At 34.1% G+C, this 19,982-nt stretch overlaps 1 protein-coding gene across 3 annotated transcripts in view; it reads right to left on the reverse strand.

Moving 5' to 3' along the window:
- Window positions 1-11: 11 nt before the first annotated feature.
- Window positions 12-19,982, reverse strand: part of DCAF17 (DDB1 and CUL4 associated factor 17) — a 38,354-nt gene continuing 18,383 nt past the window's right edge. The window contains exons 6-13 of one of the 3 annotated variants that reach the window (XR_002779851.1): window positions 15,769-15,858; window positions 13,592-13,696; window positions 13,191-13,296; window positions 8,273-8,415; window positions 4,867-4,976; window positions 3,384-3,474; window positions 2,065-2,155; window positions 1,285-1,380 (exon numbers count right to left, since the gene is read on the reverse strand). Coding sequence is in view for 2 of the 3 variants with exons in the window: in XM_023529547.1 (XP_023385315.1) it covers window positions 1,285-1,380; window positions 2,065-2,155; window positions 4,867-4,976; window positions 8,273-8,415; window positions 13,191-13,296; window positions 13,592-13,696; window positions 15,769-15,858 (741 nt within the window). In the remaining variant the exon portion in view is untranslated. Of the gene's footprint in view, window positions 1,381-2,064; window positions 2,156-3,383; window positions 3,475-4,866; window positions 4,977-8,272; window positions 8,416-13,190; window positions 13,297-13,591; window positions 13,697-15,768; window positions 15,859-19,982 lie in introns of all 3 variants that reach the window. The other 2 variants (XM_023529547.1, XM_023529546.1) reach the window with 2 other exon arrangements.

A 19,982-nucleotide genomic window follows, 5' to 3' on the forward strand; every position in this document is an offset into this window, starting at 1 on the left:
AATGATGGTAAAGAGTTCAGAGAGAAAAACCTAACCCCAGAACTCTGTCTCAAGAAAGAAAACCTGGGACTCTAACAGCCTCATAGGGTAAGCAGATCCATGCCCAGCCATCTATGGATGAACCACAGAAAGATACATCTTGGCAGGCACAACAAGTTTCTCTTAACCGCCACATACTAATCCTTTACTTACATTTGATCAAACTGCTTTTTACTCCATTTATATTTTCTGTCTTTACCACCTATGACATAAAAACTTACATAGATTACCTATGGTTCCTTTTTATTTAATTTTTTTGCCTTAATCTTACCTTGGACAAACTTCAAAGGGTGACTTTTTACATGGGTGTCACTCATTTTATAGACTTTAGTAACAACTCCTTTAACTTTTCTTTTATAGGCTAGAAGTTTTTGTTTTCTAATTTCATGATGCAGAGTATCTCTCTTTGCCACTATCTCCTTCTGCCTTAATTACTCTTGCTATCTCTTAGTAATTTTAGTATGCCTTTCTTGAATAGTTTTACACATAGCACAGGGAGCTTTCTGCTTTATTCTCAATAGATTTCTATGGTTCAAAAGAATAAGTATATGTTTTTTTTTCTATTTTGAGCATAGCCACATACTAGGCCACCTCCAATCTATTTTTAAAATTTTCCAAAACTATCCTTAGAAGGCTATTCTATCTAATATTTCAACTAGAAACAGTCACACAAATGATATAGTTTTATGGTCTAAGTAGATTTAGTAGTTATGCTATGGTTATATACTTGAAACATGGTAACTGTCAGTTGATTGCAAAAGTACTTCCAATGCCTTTTTTTTAAAAAAAAAAAAAAAAAGGGGGGGGTAAGAATGGATTAGTTCAGTGACTAGCACTGCCTGTTGAGGTCAGAGCTGAACTGATTTATCCTCACACCATCCTTCCCTGGCCCATGAACATTAACAAACATACCCATGTCTAGCAGGTAAAAAATAAGGAAAAGCCATAAAATCATCAGGCTATAACTCAAGAATTTTCTATTAAGAAATTTCCCTAGAAAGTATACACATCAACAAAACAATAGGCTAATGGTATTTTCAAATTATTTCAGTCCTATGAACCTTTCTGCAGAGTAATTCCAGTATGAAAATAGAGGATAATGAGAATGCATTGGTTGAAATAGCACACACAATCTGACTAACTAAGCCTGCATGGAGCTTACTCCTAATCTCTACCCCTGGGTCCGGGAAGCATAACTTAAAAACCAAAGGGCAAATACACACTAGTTTGGCTTGTTATCTCTGGCTAAAATAATACCTCTTGTTCTGGGTCGTCATCCAGAAGGTTAAAATTTCTTTTTACCACCCGTCCAGAAGCTGTAACAGTGGGTAAGTTTTCATTCTGTCATATGAAGAGAAAAAAAAAAAAATCCTACTATATGTAGTCAATAGCAAAATCATATTAACAAATTTGGTAAAATTAACCAACCCTTCTCCAACATTCACAATTCTTTCCTCAACTGAGAAAATTCAAAATCAGATTTCTGATCCTTTGATTAGTAAAATACTTTGTTACAGTAAAGTTTTTAATGGATAAAATACCAAAACAGGCAAAAATAAATATAAAGGTGACAAATTTGCTACTTCATTTGCTTTAGTATAGTACAACAAATTGAGTGGATCTGCTTTTGGAGATTTCCCTCTGCATGAACTTCCTCATGTCCCTAATTTTGTATGCTAAAGGAAAAGAACTGTCTGGAGTTAAAGCACGGTATGTGATTTTTAAAGATTTATATCCACCCCAACTTTAAGTTTGCAGAATTAATTAAACCCAAAGGTCAATAATTCAATAAAAATTTAAATAGAAACCCAAAAAGGGAATAGAAATAAGCAAAAGATAAACTTAATATAATCAGCTCTATTCAAATCTTGTACATACATACATGGGACTAAAACCCACAGAGACAAAATAAACAGACTTTTATATGATTGTGCTGTTCTTTTCAACCACATTACAAGGCAAACATTATATTCTTATATAGAAAGATAGTGATATACAAAGGATTTTAAAGTACTCCTGACTTACTTTGTTCTTCTCCCTGTTGGCCAAAATGACAAAATCTTCAGAGATCTGATGCTGGGCACTATTATTTCCTACTTCAATAAGCTTTAAAACTCTGAAAAGAGAAAAAGGATTCTGAGAACCCAAGACCTCAATGCATTATCAAAGTGCCGAAGTTGAACTATTGAAATAAAACTCAACAAATGAAAATTATAGTAACAATACTGAGTTCCCTTTTTGGTCGGAAATAATAATGTCTAATCACCTAGGTGTCCATAAACTTTCGATCTGAGATTTTGTTAAACAGAAACTATAACAACAGGTACTACTGAAGTAGGTAATGAAGCAGCTTGATTAGGCTTAAGCCACCTTTCAAACTGGATTAATGAAAGTTACTTTAAAGAACCTCATCTCTGCCATCTTGTAATAGGTCTTTAACATTTCAGCTTTAACAATGGTATTATAGTACAGGCATACCTAGTTTTATTGCTCTTCACTTTATTGTACTTCACAGATGTTGCATTTTTTACAAACTGAAAGAAGCAAGACCCTCCACCAGCAAAAAGATTATGACTCACTTTATTGTCATACTTGCTTTATTGCGGTGGTCTGGAACCAAACCCGCAATATGCATTTTTATTTCTGAAGATAGAATGAGAGATCAATGGACAACACTTTGAGTTAACGGTAAGACAGGCTGGATTAGCAACTAAGCCTAAACTAAGTTTACGTGATAGAAAAATATTTAAAACCTGAAACTGACTTAATACTTTTCTTTTTTCTTAGGATTATATTTAAAGATTTGGGTTTTCTGAGTGCAAATGCCCTCACAGATCAAACTAATTAAGCAAGAGAATATAAAATAATTTATTCATCACCCACACAAATCTCTTCAAAAGCGCAATGTTGTTAAAGCTTAAAGTCTCAAGTGCAGGCAAAGAGAACAGAAGGGAGAAGCAGCTATGTAGCTAGAAAGAGCCAGAGGCCTTAGAGTTTACCAGAAACAAAGAAATCAGATTATATGTTAAATTATTCAATTAGTTATCTTAATTAGTGCTGATATTTAAAAGTGCCTATCTTTTAAAACCTGGCAAAAAGGCACACATCCTGTGGACCTTATTTTTTTAAACTCAAACTAACATTAAAAGGTGAATGGTAACAAATATTAAAAGTAAAGTTTACTAAAGCTGAACCAATTTTTAAGACTTTTTTGTAAAAGTTCATAATCTTATTTCGTTAAGTCCAGTCATCTTCCTGGTAATCGATCCAGAGAAGTAGACAAATCCTGAAGCATAAGTAACAAAGAAAGCAGACACTGCCTTTCCTATTTAACAAATACTTACTGAGCACTCATCTGTGCTAAGCACTGTGCTCAGCGCCATGATCCAAGGTGTCAAAAGCTCTTTCCCTGTGATTGTAGAGTTGATTCCAAAGCTAGATATGTAAATGAATAATCACACAAATAATTAAATTGCTGTAAGTGCTACAGAGGAAGATTACATAGTGGGTGCAATGAAAATATGTGGGGGAGCTAATCTAATGAGGGTGTCAGGAAAGGACTCTGTAAAACAGGGACATTTAAGTTGAGGCATAAAATATGAATAGAAACAGGCAGGAGAACAGGTAGGGTAAACACTCCAGAGGGAAGGGGTCTTCCGCTTTCTGAAAAGAAAGCATGACTGAAGTAAAGTGAGTAGGAGGACAGTCTTTTAGACCATGCCAAGGGCAACAAGAAACCACAAAAGGTTAAAGCGGAATTCAATGGTTAGGTTTTTGTGTTTGTTAATGTTTCTAAAAATCGCTCTTAGTTGCTAAGAAAACAGACTTAAAGAGTGTGAAAGTGGATTCTTGGAGTGCTGTAAGTAGTCCTATAGTAAATTACTATGGTCTAGGCTAATGATGACAATGATCTAACGAAAATGGTGACAGTGGCCAAGGGCAGAAAGAGCCATATTTAAGAAATATTTAGCAGCAAAATAAACTGTGGACTGATTAACAGGATATGTGGAGTATATGTGTGTGTATGCATGTGTGCACACGAGAGGGAGGTAGGGAGGGTGAGGAGGTGGAGAGAGAGAGAGACAGACGGAGACAGAATGAACAGTGATGAAAGAAAAAAAGGTAAGAAAGTGCCAAGAACGATTCCAGATTTATGGCATGATCTCAGATGAGAGGTTTGGGCTTGGATATAACTTTTAGAGTTTTGGTGTATACATGATCTTTGAAGCTAAGGGAATATAGAATCTTGTAGTAAAAAAAAAGGAAGAGTGAGAAGAAAAGAGGGTCCAAGTCCTGAGGACATCCAAGAATTAGAGTATGAGTAGAAGAGCATGAAAGCACACAAAGAAGGACAAATTACAGAGGAGAACATTCAGAACTGCGGTGTCAGGGAAGCCAAATGAAGAGTGTTTCAAGGAAGGAGAGAACAACTCTGTGGAAGATGTGGGTAAACAAAGCAAAACAAGGTTTACTTCAAACAATCTGCTACGTCCCCTGTCGTAAGACTGTCATTTAAAACAAAGACAAATCACCTTCCTTATCATTAGTCCTGGAGAATTAAGACCTGATGAGGAAAAGCCAATCTGTCATTGTCTTTCATTCATATATCATCCATCAAAAACATATTCAATTGTAATACTTACAAACAGTAATGATGAGGCAAAAAGAGTTGAGTCAGGTTTTCTAGATGCCAGACTCTGAGAAAGCACCCTACAAGCAGCTAATTATTTCCATAACTGGCCCAATAGTTAGCTGGCAAAAGTAAAGATGCTAATAAATGCTACCAAAAGCTACTTTTAACTTTAGAATAACTAATGAAATACTCACTTGACCTGATTTGGGCCAACATGTATTATTCTACCAGAAGCATCAGGATGAAAGTAGATCCAGTCAGATTCTAGAGAACAACACTCCATTTCTTGGATCCCATTTTTTGCCTGAAGTTGGAAAAAAAATATTGAAAATAAATATTAAAAGAAAATGATTTTTCAAATCCAAGTTCAGTGATGGATCACTAAGTCAAAGGTAAAGGGAAGAGAAAAGATTAACCAGTTGAACTGGGATGTGTCTAAGGGCTGAATTAGGACACTCAAACTTGAAAAATTCAGAGCATTTAAATTTAGAAATTTCATAGATTTACCCTGTACCATACATTGTACCTCGCAAATAACAACAGTTACCATATCTCGAGAACCTAATTTGTGTCAGGGACTGCATTAGATGTTAACAGCAATCATTATTTGATATGATTTTAATGACATTCAAAGTATATATTGTTATCTTCATTTTATGAATGAGAAAACTGATATAAAAAGAGGATAAATCCTTTGTTCAATGTTTTGCACCTACTACACAGCAGCTCTGACTCCAAAGTCCATTGACTTTCCATTATATAACTCTGCCATAATTATGTGTATGCAGTCCCTTACAACTTCTTAGTCCTTTCCCTATCACCAACAAACTGTCAATCAGAAGAGTGGGTAGCACAAAAATAAACATGCAACCAAACCTAAAATCTCAGACATAAGTCATATAATCTCCTTGGATAGTCAGATATTAAACTCTAATGGTGAGGAAATGGCCTAATACTGCTTAGCCCTTAAGGTGAGATATATTTCACAGTAGTATACTTAGACATTAAAATAAAGATACCTCCATGATATGTGATCATATATGTACATAAATGTTTTACCTTATACACAGGAGCACTGGGAACTAACGTACCACAGATACATTAACCTCACTAGTTTTATCCAATTCATTCAATTTCTTTTATTTCTCCAATAGAAAATGAAATGTTACCATCTTTCCTATTTGATACTCATAAAAGCTTTTGACATATTAATGTATATATTCCATTACTGACAAGACACTATGTTAATTATCACACTAGGCATTATTACCTGACATGAATTTAACATAGTCCTTGCCATCGAGAAGGTCATGGTAAAAAGGGAAGGCAAAAAATAAACAGAACAACAGGCAGTGTAAAAAACAAAGTCATCAAGCCATGGATATTATCAAGCATCCAACCCAGGTGAGAACTTCAGGAAGAAAAAAAGCTTGAACTGAGCCTTAAAGGATGAGCAGAAAATGATTAGAAAGAGACAGCAAAATCAAAAACACAGAAGTGTTAATCCATATAGTATGTATGTGCAAAAACATGAGTAGCAGCCAAAATTAAATTGAGAAGTATAGTGCCCAGCCATGAGACTGGAGAAGTAGGCTGGGGCTATGTTACAAGTGCTTTATATGGCATGCTTTTTAAAAAAAGATGGAATTTAACAGTTTATGTATCAAATTAGAGAACGAATGTTAATTTTTCAAGAATTTTTGTAAGTATCCTAATAATTTCTAATAGGAATGGTGTCATTATTACATTTTACATATAAGAACATCGACGCAATTAAACCTTTTGATAACAACCACTGAGATTCCTGTGTCCATGATGGCAATAGCTTCAGATGCTCCTTTAATATAAAACATGTACATACTACACATATCTTTCTTTAGAAAACTATTCTATTAAAATATCTATAACATGCAAAAGAAACATCTCTCCTTGTGTTAAATTCTATGCAGCATTATTACTAGCTTCTGTAGTTTTTATTATTTGTTAGAATGCTAGATTTTTTAAAGCCCAGTTTAATAGAAGCTATGAAACATTTCCTTAATTCTTCAATTTGGCTGCATATGTGTTTCGGGGTTATGTACTCTTCTGACAGGTGAGAAGGTAACAGGCATATGTATCATTAAGTTAATGTCACTGCAAGTTAAGTTAATGTCACTGCAAGGCAAAACTTTTTCTAGATTTGGCAGTTATTTATAAACATGTTGAAATACAGATTTCACTGAAGGTTATAGTTAGTTATTATAGAAGGAGAGTACTTGACAGGCATGCTTGACATAGATGAGTGAGCACATACATGACAGAATATGTATTATCAGTTCTTAAAAATAATATGTACTAAATATCTGAAATGTGAACTGTGCAGGGTTTGACTGAAAGGAACAGTTAATGAAAAAGAGATGTGACAGGTCCTAATGGCTGAAGGATGTCCACCGGCTGAGAGGTGAACCATCAAACCAAAAGACTTGTCTAAGCAGGCAACTGCCTCTACAGAACCATTGTAAAAGAAGACGTCACCGGGCTAGGCAAAATAGGAGCTGCCACATGTGATAAGTAAATGAGAGAACAGAAGGGAACAATGCCCTTACAATAAGAAAACTATAGGACACTACACATAGTGTTCCCTGGTGGCCATGACATCAAAGGAAATAGATAAATGGACCCAAGATTGTGTTGATCTTCAGCGTGGTAAAAGGTGACCTTTGATTCTAAAAGTCCTTGATCTAACAGTGACTAACTGAGCCATATCTTGGAAGAGATAGGTGTGGAGTAAGTTGAGTCTGCCTCAGAAAAAGTAAGTTCATTTGATATATCAAGATGTTTTGAAAATAAAGAAAAGTAAATCAGCAATACAAAATATGACAGAACCCCCTCCTCTGTGCACTCACTATTTTGCACTTAATTACTGTACTTAACAGATAGCATCTAATTTATCTACATGTTTGCTTTAAGAGTACAAGCAACTTGAGGGAAGGGAATGTGTCCCCAGCCATGTCTGGCATATAGAAGGCCCTAAATAATGTTTATTAAATGATAAATCAATACCTAAATCATTTTAAAAAATGAAGAAAAAATGAAGACAGTAGAAATTTCTATGTCTTATCATGTACCATTTTTTTTCTATTTTGCCATAAATAACTTAGGAATATCCTTGCGAATTCAAAGCGTTTCAATGCTTACATTGTGACCATGAGAGTTCTACCTGATTCTGTTCTAGAAAGCGAATAGCGACAAACCATTTACAAGCAAAACCAACAACACCTTCTGTCAGCAATTTTGAGGCATCCTGAACAGATTCCATCAATGAGTCCCACTATGGAGCTTCAGAGATATTTTGCATGGGATCCGTTGCTGAGAGACTGGTAAGGAAAAAACTTAAGAAATCTCTGGTATCCTAAGAATTTTCAAATGTTAATGTTTTAAATTCTGGATAGTACACGCAAGCCTTTGCTGTACTCTTTGTACTCTCTGTATTACATATTGTTCACAAATTAATACAAATAAATAAAAAAGTAACTCATAGGAACATAAACCTATTAGAGAAATAGAGAAGAAAGATTTCTGATACAAATTTATTAAAAGGTCTGATCACTCATGATTTACCAAGGAATTGTCTTTAAGGGCACAAATGTGGAAAACTCCTTTCTGTTTCTTCTTGTTAGGTGTGATGATATAGTGCCAAGGGTGGCCTCCAATCTGAAAGGCATTCTCCAGGGAAGATACCTCAAAGAGCAGTGGTGGTGTATCTATAGAGATGGGCAAAAGGAATTTATTAGCTTTCTCTGTTCTGGTAGCCTGGGAACATTCATTAACTGAATTCAAACTTTCTTTGCATGTATCATCTATGAGTTTCTATTAATGAAAAATTACTATGTTCAAGGAAATAAAATATAACCAGGAAAGAGACTTATTGCTAAGAAAAGAGAAATCTGGTAGGAAACAAATGTTAGGCTGTAAGTCAACTTTCTAGCCACTTTTTTTTCAGAGTATGTGTGACTGTAGCTGAGTCGAGATAAAATGTGGGCTGAAGAGCTTATGGTGGCAAAAATGACACAGTACACCCAATACAACCAGCTGCCATTTACTACGCATCAGTGTACAAAACTCTGGGTTAGAGATTATTTCTAGCTCTCATAATAATCTTAAAAGGTAATTAAGGTCTAATGATTCCTTCAAAGGTGAGGAACACATCTTTCATATTCTAGACTAACAGGTTTTACTAAGCAAACTTCACAGGAACAGTCTTGCTTAAGATTTCCAGTGTAGAAGTGATATTAGTCACACTGAATGTAACCACTTAGGATAGGTCTTGTTACAGTGGAAGTTTTATTAAAGCATAGCCAATACCATTATTATCATTAGACAAGTTAACCTTAAGGTAGTTTGATATATCTAGTCATTGTCCTTTGGAGACTGACATCATAAAAGAAATATAGGTATACCTTATTTTATTGTGCTTTGCTTTATTGTGCTTCACAGGTGTTGCATTTTTTACAAACTCCACTAGCAAAAAGATTACGACTTGCTTTGAGATCCTCACTTTGTTACGGTGGACTAGAACTGAACCCCCATCTCCAAGGTATTCCTGTACCTATCGATACTTCTTAGTAGTCTTGTTTCATGACAATTTTAGGTAGAGCGTAACAGATTTACTCTCAGAAGAAAGCATAATTGGATGTACAGCTGCTTTAGAAGACCAGAATTCCTTTCGAGCAGCCCTTGTGAAACATCACAAGGCCTGTTTGGGCAGGTAGCTAACCTATGACTCCTTTACCTCTTTAACTTGAGAGTTTAATCGTTGGTTTATGAGGCTGCCACTGTCAGCCAAGGGGCTCGTCTTAGGGAGACGATTCGCTCAAGAGTCATGTTACAAAACGTGTGCTTTATTAGGTCTGTTCATAAGGACGATTTACTACTTAGTGCTATACATAGGAAAAAAAACAAATACTGAAGAGTTCACAGACTGACAATCTTGAAGAACATGTACAAACATATCGAATATACATAAAGAGGTCTTTTTTTAATCTTTTAGGAAAATGGTTATATTCTTAATATGTAAAGAGGTCTTTTTAAGTAGTAAGAAAAATATGAAAACCCCATATTTTCCCACTAACTTCTAAAAATGGCCCCAAAATAGCAGAAGACAGACTCTGCTCATTACAATTATGATGAGTCCCTGCTAACCCCAAGTGCCCAAATTTTAATCTCTAATACTATTCTCAATTTAAAAAAATGTCCTAAAAGTCTTCAGAGAGTAGCTGATTCCACATTTGTGTTGAGAAAACTTTTGGATAGGCATGAAACATTTAGCTGTCACTATGAAGTATATTTACAAGGATGTCAGGGTAGTGTTAAAAGAATAAGAGAGCAGGCTACTGGCTAGACTGTAAAAAGAGGCATTAAAAATGAAATAACTATTATTAATTATAATGCTTTGAGTCTGCAAAAGGTCAATGATACTTTAAAGGAGAGTTTTAACTTACAGTGTACAGAATGATTATTTATAGAATGACTACAATAGGATATAATTTTTCTGTAACTTTAAAATATATGGCATAGTTACATTTACCATTTTGTACACATGTGACTAGGATATATATATTTAGGATAAGTTCTTAGAAATGGAACTACACAAGGCATGTATGCATTTAAAATTTTAATACATACTGAATTGACAAAACTGTCTTCTATAAATGGCCCCACCAGTAAATGAAAGTGTTTACTCTATACCTTCAACAATCCTGTTATCTTTTTGATAACTGAAAATTTGAAAAGATGTATTTTATGAATATTTTAATTTGCATTTTTCTTAATAGTAACATTGGGATTTGCTCTCCTCTAATGAAAAGCAATTTATACTTCCTTTTCTTTGGAACAATAACCTTTGCTCATTTTTTCTGTTATGTCACTTTTTCTTATTGATCTGTAAACCTCTTTACGTACTGAGGAAATTAGCAGTTTATAGTATGTTTTGCAATGTGTCCTGTTTGTTGTTTTTGTTGGTTTATGTTGTGTTTTTGATGGTTTGGCCATGAAGAACTTTTATTTTTATGTAACCAAACTTGTAATCTCTTCTTTTATGGCTCTGGGTTTTGTGCCATACTTAGAAAGGTCTTCCCTACTCTGAAGTAAAAAGATTCTCCTAAGTTTTCTTATAGAACATCTAAATCTTTGATCCATCTATCATTTATTTTGGTGTAAAGAGTGAGATAAGACTTCAACTTTAGTTTTCACAAGACCATCTATTAAATAATATAATGGAATAGGTGGAAATTAATATTTGTAATATATTAACATTGAAGAGTGAGTTAGTCTACAGATATATGTAACAATATAAAATGAATTTGAAAAATATACTAAGAGAAAGAAGCCAGACAAAAAAGTACAATTTAAATGAAACTCTACAAAATGTAAATTTAATCTATAGTGAAATAAAGCAGATCACTGGTTGCCTAAGGCTGGTGTTGGGGAGGAAACTGGGAAGGAAACATAGGAACATTCTGGAGTGATGAAAAGATTCGAAATCTTGATTGCAGTAGTGGTTTCATGGGTATATACATTTGGTTGAACTCAAATTATACAATTAAAATGAGTACATTTAAATGCATATAAATTATACTTTGACAGAGTTGATTTTTTAAAAAGTGAGTTATGAAAGAGTATTTACAGCATGATTCTTTTTGGTTTTAGACATACAGAAATATCCACATTATAAGATTAGAAAAAAACACACTAAGATGATAACATAACAGTTAACTCCATACAGGAGAACTTTGAGTTTTTAAATTTTTCTCTATTTCATTTACCTTTATGTTCTAATTTTTCTTTAATAAAAATGAACTGCTTTGTATTAAGAAAAAAGTTAATTTAAAGTTAAAATGAGTTTATTTTTTTGTACAGACCTTAAAGATCCTAAAAACCAAATCTGGAGAAATAAATAGGATTTCAGTCTCTACAGATTGAAAAAAAAAAACACTCACACTTTCCAATAATCATGCTACTTTTCTTAGCCAAATATCCAAAAATCACTGATTTACACTGTTTTACAATGACAAGTGATTTCACAGATCATGTTTTCAAAACATCATTATTTTAAAGTTGAGAAAAGTGAAGCATAGAGAGGTTAAGTAATTTGCCCACCATCACACTACCAGTTAGTAGCCAGGTTTTACTTTTACTCTAGCAGACCAAAATTCTGATCCCAAATCCAGTTATCTTTTTATAATAGGGACTTACCTAATCCATGTTACAATCCTTCAAACTCTATGTGCTTTGTCTTTATCTCTCAGTTCTTTGTCTTACTCACTTATTCTCTGCATTTCAATAAGAACGATGCTATTATTTTGGAAAATTCTTTTCAAAATAACTAATTTTAGTTACCATTAGACACTGTAGTTTTTAAATTCTTAATAGGTTCTTGCTGGTGTATTTGTATTGAATATAGGAAGTACTGCTAGGCTGAACTTTTACAAAACTGTAATCAGCTGTTTCAACGCATTTAAAAACTGGAGTAGTGTTTTGAATATTTATTTTGTACTTCTTAGATACCTTAATTGGTTATATTGAATGCTGAGTAGTGTTTATAGTTTGTCATTTATTACTAAGAACATCACCTAACAATATTCTATTTCTGTTTCTTGATCTGTTGATGATGCAATGTTAAATAATAGAAAAAAACTGTCTTATTCTGCCTACATTAGAAAACCCTTTGGCGTTTCACCTAAAAATGTGATGTTTTTTAGTTGGAAATAAAAGGAAACATCCTCAACATGATAATGAATGACTCTTAATGAATTAAAAATAAAGATGAACAGATATTAGAATCGCAAAATAATTTTATGTTTAAATTTATTCATGTGATTTTTATCTCTTTGCAAACATTAAATTATCCTTGTATTCCTAAGATGAACTATGGTCAGTCATGGTTTCTTTTAACATATAGTGCTTCACTTGAGTAAGGTGATTTCTTTTTTATTAAACTGCTGAATTTGATAAGCTAAATATAGAACGTTTTTATTTTATATTTATAGAATTGTATATAATTTTCTTTTTTGTGCTTTGTCAACCTTTAAGTATACGAGGGGATTCTCTCTGTGTCTAAGCTCTATGTTCAGATGGAATGGTAATTATATTTTCCTTGGAATATACCTTTCTTAAAAGTGGGTTAAATTTTACAGTTATAAAATATTAAGTGATAAGGGAGCAAAGATGGTATGATTTGCTGCAACTCCTTATTTTGCCAATAAGGAAATCAAGATCAGAGAGGTAAAGTGACTTGCCAAAGGTCACCAATCTCTGGCCAAGCAATGCCCAGTATCTCTAGGCCTTCAGTTCAATGAATAAGTGCTAGATCTAGATTTTTGTTAACACCTATTCAATAGCAAGGAATATGCTGTATAGGAGTAAAATGAATTTAGTTTGTAATTAGATTATGAGAAAGACATTTGATAATTACAATTAATAACTATTTATATGACCACTTATTATTTAAGGTGGAAAAAATACTATATAGTAGCCATACCTGTGATTTTAATATTACAAGGAATGCCAAAAGGAGCCTCTCCTACAGTTCCAGTAGTCCCACCCCATCTGCATGCACACCCTAAGTCAAGTTTCTGTTGCATGAACTAAAACAAAACAAAACAAAAATGGTGTCTTTAGCACCTACTTATTTGCTGTCTGGAGAGATTAAAAAATAAAATTCACATGTATATGGCAGAGAAAATGTCTCCATTTATTCAAGAGCCTTTCTGTGTTTCTCCCCACCCCTCCATTAAAAGTTATTTTGTCTTTCTGCATTTATACAGTATTGCAGAGTTGAAATTTACACAAGTACCTTCCTCTAGAAGTACCTCATTAAAAAACATACCTCGGTCCAAACCTCAAGTTAATTATAATATGGAGAATTCTAGTTTTCTCTACCTGTTCAGTGATGGCTTGGAAGTTATAGAGTCTGACCAGTCCTGAGCTGTACATCACAATCAGTATTCCATGAGATAAGGTAGCATCTGTAACATTCCCGAAAACCTGAGGGGAGAGGCAGATATCACCTAAGACTGGAAGGCCAACCCTCTGAATGTTTATAGTGGTTTATGCACTTGCTTCATATTCGGGCCACCACTACAACACTGCTGCCTAGTATTATAACTTAGTTATAACTTAGGAACTTGAAACTAAGGTGTTATTAGTGTAAGTGGCAAGCCACTGGAGTCACAAACTGGAGCATTAATGGGAATATGGCACATACGCCTCAGAATGATCCAGCAGCATTCATTTGCTTTACCCATTTGTTTCACAGTTTTGTCAATATCTTTTAATAGCAAATCTTATTCCTCATGGATACATACACAAAGAGGCTTACACTGACTGAGTCCATCTAATTCTAAATGAGTATTTACTCTATCATATATATCCTGCCAAGGACTTATTTTTTATGCTAAAATGTTATTTACAAAGACACTTATTTTTTAGCTAATTAGAGGAGGGAAAGACTGTATCTAAGAAAGTAATTCTAATGAAAAATGGCCAACTCCAGAATTTTATCATTACCTTGTTCTTTAAATCTGTTTAATTTTTCAGTCATATAAAAACCAAACATGTTAAAGACCAAACACCTACTGAGCCATTTAGTCTAGCTGACCTTGAGTAAGTCTTTGGTTCATTATTCCCCTTCTTTTTTCTCTTCTATGCAATAGACCCTGTCGTGAGTCTCCATAGAGCTGTGATAAAGAAGTTGATTCTGTGCCTATTTTAATACTCAACAAAAGCCAAAATCGACAAATATTCATAGCCGTGAAAGACCTAGAAATAATAGCTATAAAGTGCATTCTAAACCTGGCCCCTGCTAGCCTTATTATGCATGGTAAGTGATAAACATACTTCAATTCCAAGTAACCATAATAAAAACCAAATCCCTCAAATGATAATCTTAGGTATATGAGAATAGAAACTTACGACTTAGCTAAGTGTTCATTCCTGTTGTAGACTATAATAAGCATACATAATTAGTTAATCCACAAACACAAAGAGAACAATTATATTCATCAGTTGTGTGTTTAGATCATCTCTTAGAAGGTAAATTATGGTTTGCTATGATTTTGACTAGCTAATGACTTTTTATTCACTGATTCTCCTTTCCTATTTTGAAGGAAGTATTTGTGTAATACAAACATAGTTACGAATAATGAGTGCTATAATAAAGTAGCCCACTCTATTTTAAAATATGGATTATACTTCGGAGTCAAATCTGGGTTAAAAGTCCAGCTCCTCCATTTACTTAGTACCTGCTTAACTTCCTAGTTGAATACGTTATATGTTACAATATTATAAAATACTCAAACTGCCTGGTACAAAACAAACAATAAGTAATATTATTCTTTAGTTTTTATGTAGATTAGTGTATTATGCTTATATAGCAGAAACTTTTAAAAATACACTCATCTTGTTTGACTAACGAGTATTAGTGAATCCTCAAGATCTGTCCTCTTATAGAGGTGCTTGGTTAAAGACTAGTTAAAGAGACCACCAAATAACTATTTACCAGAATAAGTAACAAATTTTAAAGTAGTAGGAGACTGCTGATTCTTTTGTTCAAAGGAATTTGTCTTTTCTTTCCCCCTATATAACCACCCCACAAATCAAGAAGAATGGCAACAACAAAACTGAATGAGTTGGAAAATTCACATGTTATAAGGCTTGTTTATATATCATAAAACATGTTTTATCTATATTTGCAATTAAAATGAGACATTTTGTTGCTTTTCACCTTTAATGATCACAAGCTTTAGAATATCTCTCTAAAAAGAAATACTTTACTCATTTCATAATTTTATAAAATAGTGGTTTGTTAATGAACACAGGTATTCTACACCATTTACTTGAGAGGCATAAAAACATGCAGAAAGATGAAGGGATGATTAGGCTTTCTTCCCATGTCTAATGTTCTCACGTATTTTGATATAAAATAAACTAGGTCAGAAAGCTTTTTACAGTCAGGGGAACATTTGGAATCAAAACACCTAATAAGCAAATAATTAAATGATGACATTACATCTTATTTTCAAAGTAATGTTGCAATTAAATCAGAAATGAGTTCTTACCTTTTTGCTGATCTCTAGAATCCCTATGAGTGAAAAAGGTAGAACATGGAACACTGCAAGGTACAGCAAAACAGGTTGTTGAATGCCTGCCTATAAGGAAAAACTAAAATTACAGGTTGCTCTCAAGAGTATTTCAGAATATTCTATATTTCAAGAATATTTCATGAGTTTAAAACATCTACCTGTCTTAGCATGAAGTTATGCAGATGTTTTATGAATTGAAAATATCCATCTATCCACATTGTGAAGTTAGTTACACAGGAAGGCAGACATATTCAAAATATGTCAAAAGAGTGATGTCAGAAGCATGGTGGAGTGAGAGATGTCCCCAGATCTCTTCCCTTGAAGTAACAATAAGCTGAACATCTACAACTCAACAAATAACACCCAACCTGCACATAAGCACATCGGAGTAAGCGATCTGTGTATAAGAGCTACCACAGGTCAGAACCGTAGGAGTGGGGCAGTAGATTGGGAGGAAAAAAGCAGCTGCCTCTCGCAGCCTGGAGCTCCCTGCAGGAGAAGGGGGGAAGGGGAGAAGTTGTGGCCAGTTCTCCCCAACAGCCCTAAGAGAGCTGTGAGCTCCACGCAGCAGAGCCCAGAGATGAGGGCAGAAAGTGGAGTGGGGACTAACTGCAGAGGGGCAACAACTGGGTCTTAGCAGCTGTGGTTGTAAAGTGAGAGGCTGAGACATGGAGACAGCAGTAACTCCCACCCACCAACCTAGAGGGCATCCTCCCCCCAACCATATCCTCCAAAACCGAACACTGCAGAGCCCCAGGAGAATTTAAGCAAACGCTATCAAAACTGTCACTAACACTGACAGGGATTGAGACCAAGAACAGTGACAGTGATTGAAATTTATAAGAAAAAGCATTAAGACTCAAAGCAGGGATCCAAGAGGCTTGGACGCCACCAACTGGAAACCAAAAGAAAAACACCTTAGCAACACGCTAAAGAGAGACCTCTATGTAACAAATCTTTCTGGGGAAAAAAAAAAAGCAAAATACACTCCCGTTAATGCCCAGGTAGAGAATTAGCCATCTAACACCATGAATAACCAAAGTGACAAGGCAGCTCAGAAAGCAAGAGAAAAATCTCCAGAAAATAAGCTTAAAGACATAGAACTATGCAACTTAAATGACAGAAAATTTAGGCTTGTACTTCTGAAAACACTCAGTGAAACCCAAAATAATTCACATCAACAATTCCAGGAGTTGAGGGAAAAAAACTAGATCAGTATAATCAGTTTTTTAGCAAGGAGGCTGAAACCCTAAAAAAAAAAAAAAAAGAGAGAACTCCTAGAGATGAAAAACACAGTAAAAGATGAAGAATGAAATAGCAAGCTTAAGAAATAGAGTTGACCAAATGGAGGAAAGGATCAGTGATATCAAAGACAGAAATTGAGAAATAATTCAGAAAAAAGGAGAGAGAGACCAAAAAATAAAAAATAATGAAAGAGAAATACAAGAACTAGCTGACACCATCAGGAAAGGAAACTTAAGAATAATAGGTATTCCAGAAGAAGAAAAAGAGAAGGGATCAAAGAGCATTATCAGACAAATAGTGGATGAGAATTTCCCAAATCTAAGGAATGAGCGGGAACTTCGAATCCAAAAAGCTAACAGAACACCCAATTATCTCAACGCAAAAAGACCTTCTCCAAGACACATTATATTAAAATTATCAAAAATTAATGACAAAGAAAGAATTCTCAAGGCAGCCAAGGAAAATTAGACGGTAACCTTATAAAGGAAAACCCATGAGTCTATCTTCGAGTTCCCAGCACAAACCTTATAAGGAAGAAAGGAGTGGAACCAAATATTCAAGCTATTAAATGAAAGGAATTACCAGCCAAGAATAATGTATCCAGCAAAGCTCTCCTTTAGAGAAGGAGAAATAAAGACCTTTCCAGACATACAAAAGTTCTCCACTACAAGGCCTGCATTACAGGAAATACTGAAAGAGGTCAGCCCACGTGAAACAAAATGACAAAAAAATTACATAACTATGACTAGCAGGTAGACTGAAGCAGAGGACTGCAAAAGAACACGGTATTATAAGCTTAAACAATAAGAAGATAATTGATAATACAAGATAGATATGAACATTCAGAATACATAGAGGTAATTTGGGACAATAATAACAGAAAAGAGGAGGAATCAAAGATTCAAATTCGCAAAAGAAAATGGAGATAAGACACATGCAGAAGAAAATGGACTACTGTATATATATAACTACCCTTTATATATTTGTAATGGTAATCACATGCCAAAGATCCAGAACTGAAGTACATAACATTAAACAAGAAGGACCAGAGGGAAAATCCACAAAACCCAACCAAATTAAAACAAACAAACAAACAAACGAACAAACAAATGAACAAACAAACCCAACGGACCAGAAACAGAAGAACAGGGAAGCAATAGATACACCAAGCTACTGGAAAGAAAAAGATAAAATGGCTATAGGAATACCTCATATTTCAAAAACCACCCTAAATGTAAATGGACTGAACTCACCAATAAAAAGGCACAGAGTTGCAGATTGGATCAAAAAACAAAACCCAATCATATGCTGCCTCCAGGAGATACATCTTAGCTCCAAAGACAAATATAGACTCATAATGAAAGGGTAGAAAATGATAATTCAAGCAAATGGCATTCAGAGAAAAGTGGGAGTAGCAGTACTAATATCAAATGAAACAGACTTCAAAATAAGGTAAAGAAAGATACTGAGGGACATTTCATAATGATAAAGGGAAGACATAACACTTATTAATATTTATGCTCCCAATTAGGGAACTCGAAATATATAAAGTAATTACTAACAGAACTAAAGAAAGAAACAGACCAAAACACTATCATAGTAAGGGGACCTGAATACCTGACTGTTAGATATAGACAGATCATCCAAACAGAAAATCAGTAAGGAAATATCCTTAAATGACACATTAGACCAACTGGACATATTGACATTTACAGAGCTTTTCATCTCAAAATAGCTGCTTATACATTCTTCTCTAGTGCACATGAACATTCTCAAGGATTAACCACATGCTGGGACACAAAGCTAGCCTTAACAAATATAAAAGGACTGAAATCATACCAATCATATTCTCTGATCATAATGCTTTGAAGCTGGAGATCAACTGTAAAAAGAAAGCAGGAAGAACCACAAATACATGGAGATTAAACCACATGCTACTGAAGATGACTGGGTCATAGAAAAAAAAAGATCAAGAGATACAAATGACAATGACAGAACAATACATCAAAACTTTTGGGACATGGCAAAAGTGGTCATAAGAGCAAAGTTCATATCATTAAAGGCCTATCTCAAAAAAACAAGAACAAGCCCAAATAAACAACATAACACTTCATCTTTAAAAACTAGAAAAGAATATAGCTTAAAATCCACGGAAAGAAAGAAATAATCAAAATTAGAGCAGAATTAAATGAAATCAAGAACAAATAAAAAGAAAAAAATAAATGTAACAAAGAGCTGTTTCTTCGAGAAGTTTAATAAAATTGACAAACCCCTGGCTAGATTCACTAAAGAAAAAAGAGAAAGGACACAAATAAACAAAATCAGGGATGAAAGAAGGGAGATTATGACAGATACTGAAGAAATATAAAGGATCACACAAGAATACTATGAAAAATTATATAACACCAAATTTAATAAGCTAGAAGAAATGGACAAGTTCTTGGAAATATATAATCTTCCTAGACTGAATCAAGAACTGGAAAATCTAAATAGACTGGTCAGCAGTATGGAAATTGAAACAATCATCAAAAACTTACCAAAAAGTAAAAGTCCAAGACCACATGGCTTCACCAGTGAATTCTATCAAACATTCAAAGAAAATTTAATACCTATTTTCCTCAAACTCTTCCAAAAAATCAAAGAGGCAATACTTCCCAACTCATTTTATAAGGCCAATATTACCTTGATACCAAAACCTAGTAAAGATAACACAAAAAAAGAAAACTACAGACCAATATCTCTCATGAACCCAGATGCAAAAATCCTAAATAAGATACTAGTGAACTAAATACAGTAACATATTAAAAGGATTACATAACATGATCAAGTGAGCTTCATCCCAGGGGCACAGGGATGGTTCAAAATACCCAAATCGATTAATGAGACACACCACATAAACAAAATAAAGAATAAGAATCATACGACCATATCCATGGATGCAGAAA

The sequence above is a fragment of the Pteropus vampyrus genome, unplaced genomic scaffold, assembly GCF_000151845.1.
Source record: "Pteropus vampyrus isolate Shadow unplaced genomic scaffold, Pvam_2.0 Scaffold2, whole genome shotgun sequence".
Taxonomy (NCBI): Eukaryota; Metazoa; Chordata; class Mammalia; order Chiroptera; family Pteropodidae; genus Pteropus; species Pteropus vampyrus.